The sequence below is a fragment of the Zingiber officinale genome, chromosome 4A (assembly GCF_018446385.1).
Source record: "Zingiber officinale cultivar Zhangliang chromosome 4A, Zo_v1.1, whole genome shotgun sequence".
Classification (NCBI taxonomy): Eukaryota; Viridiplantae; Streptophyta; class Magnoliopsida; order Zingiberales; family Zingiberaceae; genus Zingiber; species Zingiber officinale.
Genome location: NC_055992.1, coordinates 160,229,236 through 160,235,235, shown reverse-complemented (window position 1 = coordinate 160,235,235; position 6,000 = coordinate 160,229,236). Strand labels below are relative to the sequence as shown.

Sequence of the window (6,000 nt, the reverse complement as noted above, 5' to 3'; positions counted from 1 at the left end):
GTAAGTGAGGTAAGTCACTGGAGGGGAGTGACTGTGAGGACGCGTTCCCGGGAAAGGGACATTAGGCGTCGATCCGGCTTAGATCCATTTCGGATATCTAAGTCGAGATCGTGACTAGATTCCGGTCTCGGAAAGACGGAATCTAAGTCATACTCTTGATGCTAATTTTTATTACTTAGCGTATCTGTAAAAATGTGCTAACAAACTGTGCTGCAGGGTTTATTTGCCTCGGACTAACACTGTTTTGCAGGTAGGGAACAGTGAGGGTCCGGGCGCCTGGAAGTCCGGGCGCCTGGAAGGGATCCAGGCGCCCGGAGGCAAATTTTATCCCCAGGACGACGTTGACACTTGGAGCATGCTGGTTGGGAGTGTTACGTCACACTCCAGGCGCCCGGAAGGGATCCAGGCGCCCGGAGCAGCATATAAAAGAAGCCCCAGGCAGGAGCTTCAACACATCAGTCTTCTGAGAACTCTGAGTCCAATCACTCTGCTGCTCTGCGCTCCAACAACGTTCACAAAGCTCCGACGACTCACTCCGGCTCTCTTTTTAATTCATTGTTTGTCGGTTAGCTTTGTTTTCTTTCTTTTCATTAGCAATATTTGTACGTAAATTGTAATTATCCGAATTGCTAGTGAATTGCCCAACGAAGGTACTCAAGGAGTACGGGCCTTCGAGTAGGAGTCGTCACAGGCTCCGAACGAAGTAAAAATCAACCGTGTTCATTTCTTTACTTCCTTACTTTTCCGCTGCGTTTTAACTCGAGATTTTCGAATCGATATTCACCCCCCCCTCTATCGAATCTAACGGTCTTACAACAACTAGGCAACAAAGTCTTCGTCCATGGGACTGTGCGAGGTCTTTGCAAGTTGCACTACAAAAAAAATAGGTCTTTAGGTGCGGTTTTAACAAACTATAGAAGTGGTTTTAAACCGATCCTAAAGCTTTTGAATCGGTTACTTCACCGATCCAACAGCTTGCGCTCCTAGCATCAATGGCATTGGTTATAGTAACCGGTGGTGAAAACAGATCAACCGCTGCTGATGTCTCTATAGAAGCGGTTATTAACCGCCTTAATAGGTTGTAATACCAGCGGTTTTTAACCTATCCAAATGTGGTTTGATGCGGCTGCTAACCGCACTTGTTAACTACTATAAATGCGATTAATGACTATTTCTATTGGTATGTAGTAGAAGCGGTTATTAAACTGATTCTGAAGTTAAATAGTGTAGTGATTTGTAACTGCTCCAAAAGTAATTCAGCAGCAGTTTGTAACCACTCCTGCGTACCATGTTTAGGAGCAATTATTAAGCCGCTTCTAAATTTATTTACCTGGATCGGTTATTTACCGCTTCTAATAAGTGTATTAGCAACAGTTTAAAACCAGCCCTATTTCAAATGATGGACCCCAATGAAGCTCCTATAATCATTCTATTTTTCAAATATTTGTTTACAATATCTTTTGAATTCCTAATTTTTAATAATCAATATAAAACATTCAACAAAAAAATTAAAAATACCAATAGATTAACTAACAAAACATTCATATTAAATCTTTCAATTCACAAAACCAATAAGAAATTCATTTATAAAAATCTACATACCCAAAACACCACCATATCAGCAACAAGTACGAACTTCTTTTACAAAAGTCTGCATACCCCAAAACACCACCAAATCAGTAGCAAGTACGAAATTTTTTTACAAAAATGTGCATACCCCAAAACAACACAACACAATAGCACTAACAAGTGACAACATAATTTAAAGAAAGTTTTCTCTAAAAAGTTTATCTAATTATTAGATGGATCTGTTGGTGGTGGAGGTGTAGGATCATTTCCTTTTGTATTTGGTGGAGCATCTATATTTCGTTGCATAATCTCTGCCATTATAGTCACCCTCTATTAAAAAAAAAAGATATTAGTTAAAATGATGCATGTATTTATATATTTTTGAATGGTTCAATTGTTACTAATAAATATTAAATATTTTTATTACCTGTGGCGGTAATAATTCTGGGCCATGAGATCCACCAACAGCTCTGGATATCATACTCTGCATAATATGTGCAAAATTTTGAAGTTGTTGGTCATGCATTTGCCTTATCATTTGCTCTGTTTCTATCCGCCTCTGTACTTCCCGTGCCTCCATTTCTTTTATTTTTTCTTACATTTCCTTGAATTCAACTGTCATATTTGAATTAGAGTGATAACTTGGTGTATAGATTGTGCGCTTACACAGCTCAGGGAAAACTTGGCTAGGAAGTGCATCAGCACCTAAACATTGAACTCGGCCAGAATGTTCGAGTCCAAAAACATCACTACACAAAAAGAAATACTTAATATCCTATAATTGTAATAACTTTAACCACCATAAATAAATAAAAAATTGTTAAGAAATTATAACTGAAATGCGTCCTCATGCACTTCTGTAGGTTGAGTTCCCTCAGGCTTGTTTTGAAGTCGACGCCGCACAGCTTCATCTAGTAAAGCCTATCAAAAAAATATTTGATAAAATGCGAAGAATACTGAGAAATAAACATGAAAAATTAAAAGAAATTACTACCTCAACTCGGACCACTTCATCATCAATAGGAGCATCTCCTCTCTTTTTACTTCGATGACTTATTTTTATTATCTCAATGCGAGTAGGTTTTCTCCCTTTTTCCTGAAACTACTTATAGAAAAATCATTTTTAGATCAAGTGTCTAGTAACATTAACAAATATTGTGGATTTTTATCAGTGAATGAATATTCAAAGAGATGAATTATGAAAGGAATTGGAAGGATTTTAATGAGAAAACCTTCTAACTAAATATGCATAAAGACCACACAAAGAAATATTATTTTATTTATACTACTTTAAGGCACTTCACATCTCTATAATTGAAATAAATTTTGACTCTAACTAATTACATCACATTAATAATATTGTACAGAAAAATACAAAACATACATCAAATCATATTTTTTATCAATTAAATAAGTAACTAATCACAAAAAAGAAAATTATAGTATTGGGTAGCAAAACAATCATAATCGATCACTATCATGACATATTAAGTAAAATCATAGAACTTCAGTCGTTTAGGATTTTCATGATTTACACTATAAATGGATTATCTGAATTTAGTTGTAAAAACAAAACACAATTTGATACTTACAAATTTATGCTCCAAGGATGGAATATTTGTACGACTCATGACTCCCTCCTTTTTTTCTTCGCATTTTCTTGATTAATTTTTGAAATTTTCTAAAAAAAATTGCATGTAATTTGACACTAGTCATATATAAAAAAAAAATAATGAATATATTTACAACCTCATTAGTGTTCCAGTAATGGCACAATGCTTCCCAAACTTCAGGAGTCAACTTTTGAGGAACTAGACGAATGGAAACAAGCTCATCCAATGGAGTATTCGGATCATAAGACTTAGCTTTGATTTCAGTCATCCAACGCCTCCATGTTGCCCCCATCATTTGAGCTTTATCCAGTATCAATTAAGATCTATTAAGGCTGAATACGTCATCTTATAATTTCACTATTGTTTCTATTACATTTATTTTGTCTATGAAAAAAAACTCACATGAAATCAGATATAACAAAGTAATATACTAATATATAATATAAACGAAATGATCCCTGCGCTTACAATTTTCTTCAATGTAAAGAGGAAGAATAAACTCTGGATTCTTGGGGTCTCTCGGCGTCGCTGCTTCTTGTAGCGATTTCAACTCATAGCTATGAAGAGAGGAGTTGCATATTAAAAAAAAATACAGATAAGTACACTAATCCTTAGCTTTCAGAACCCTAAACCTTAGGATTCCAACCTTGTTGTTTATTCAAATAAGTGCACAGAAGGCACAAACGCAAAAGGATATTCATCAAATTAAAAGGAACATTCAAAAACCAAAGAATGGAGTGAGTGATAATTGCAAGGAATGACTATACCTTGTTCGAAAAGGATTAACGGAGATTTAGAGCTTCTCGGTGTGAGTAGAGGAAGAAGAAGGATTTTTCGGCGGGAATAGAGGAGAGGAATGGTCGGATGAGATGGGTTAGTGCGTTTGAGGAGGTTTGGGAAAAGAAACCTAAGGAGAATTAAAAAAAACAAAATGATATAAAGAAAATTAAAAAAAACAAACAGATTATAAACTAATTTTAATTATTGATTAACAATTAAATAATTAAGATTGGCCATACATTGATTAAAAGTTTAATTATATTATAATAATTATCAACTAAATTTTTTATTTTTTTTGACAAACAAAATTAAATATTACCATATAAATTTAACTATTACCGATAAAAAATTAGTCAAATATATTTGGCTAGTAAAAAGTTAAATATTACTAGACAAATCAAATTTTGGTTAGTAAATAAATTAAATATTACATACCAAATCTAATTTTGTTAGGTAAAAAATTACACATTACCGACCATATTAAACTTGTGTTAATAATAAATTAAAATTGCTTGCCAAATAAATTTTTGTCGGTAATTAAAATTATTTACTAGCCAAAGTACAATTTAGCTGGTAAATCTTTTATTTACCAACCAAATTCGATTTAGACGAAATATTTTCGCTAGTAAACACAACTTTTCCCATAGTCAAGATTGTATAGACAGGGATGCAATCAACCCACAAAATAAATATTTAAGGGTTTTTCTGACATAATTTTGCCACGGTTACATACCGCTACTAAATGTTCTCATTATAGCTATAGGAGCGGTTATAGAAACCACTTCTAAAATATGCATTTTGGTGCGGTCACAAACCACTTCTAATATTGATATCATGTAGCGACCACATTTGGCAGCTGCAAATTATATAATTTAGAGTTGGTTATGTGAACCCCTGCAAATCAAGATATATAGCAACGGTTTTTATAAAACGGATTCAAGCTATAAGAGCGGTCATTTGACCGGTTCTAAAAAACCGGTGCTGAAACCTCCATTTTTTTGTAGTGTCGAGGACGTCGGACAAAAATCTTATGGTCGAGGACACTAGGTGAAAGTCCTGAAGGTCGTGGACACTAGGTGGGAAATCCTAAGGTCGAAGATATTAGGTGAAAGTCCTGAAGTTTTGGATGCTGAGCAAAAGATCAAACAGTCTGGAAGACCAGTTTGGCAAAAAGTAAACTCTCCTGAGAGGAGTAGATGAGGGTGTGTTTCCGTAGAGGGAACAGTAGGTATCGGTTCGATCTAGAGTTTCAACGAAACTCAAAGTCAAGACTGGACAGTCCAGAGGCTGCCAAATATTATTTTACTTTACATATTATCTGTTGGACTAACTCTATTTTGCAGAAAGACAAAGACTGGAAAAGGCAATTCAGGCGCTTGGACTTCCGGGCAGCCTCAGGAGCTAAGGTGGTGTATGTTGATTCGCTTGCCTACGTCACAATCCAGGCACTCGGACGAGTCCAGGCACCCAAACTTGGAAAGAATTTCAAATATCAAGTTTTGACGAAGTGCATCCACGCTGACATTAGTCCAGGCACCCGAAGGAGGTCTAGGCGCCCGGAGGGGGCCTATATAAAGCCCCTCGACCTATAGCTGAAGAACATCAATTCAAAGAAGTTTCTCTCTTATGCGCTGCTCAAAAACGATTCTATGACGCTCGAACACTACTCTGACGACGACTACGATCAAGACCTACTTTGAAGTCATTGGTATTGTTTTATATTTCAATTACTTGTACTTAAATTCAAATTTTATTTGTAACTTCTCGATTGAATAGTGATTGTCCAATGAAAATACTCTCACGTGCGATTCTTGGAGTAGGAGTCGCTATAGACTCTAAACCAAGTAAAAATACTTGTGTTCCTATGTGTTTCTTTCTTTTCTTTTGCTTATTTTCTTATTTCCAATATGCTTTAACTCGAAATGTTTTACAAAAGAGTAAAAAAGTCACGAGCGCTATTCACCCTTCCTCTCTAGCTCTTTCGATTTAACACATTTGTTCCAAAGAGAAGTACGTCATCAACACATAAGCATAAAAT

General features: G+C 35.5%; 1 protein-coding gene across 1 annotated transcript in view; it reads right to left on the bottom strand.

Annotated features, from left to right (window-relative positions):
• Positions 1-2,382: 2,382 nt before the first annotated feature.
• LOC121971972 (ras-related protein RABA5c-like) overlaps positions 2,383-6,000 on the bottom strand; it is a 39,718-nt gene continuing 36,100 nt past the window's right edge. The window contains exons 4-5 of the mRNA XM_042523532.1: positions 2,564-2,671; positions 2,383-2,490 (exon numbers count right to left, since the gene is read on the bottom strand). Coding sequence (XP_042379466.1) covers positions 2,398-2,490; positions 2,564-2,671 — 201 coding nt within the window. The 3' untranslated portion in view covers positions 2,383-2,397. The remainder of the gene's footprint in view (positions 2,491-2,563; positions 2,672-6,000) is intronic.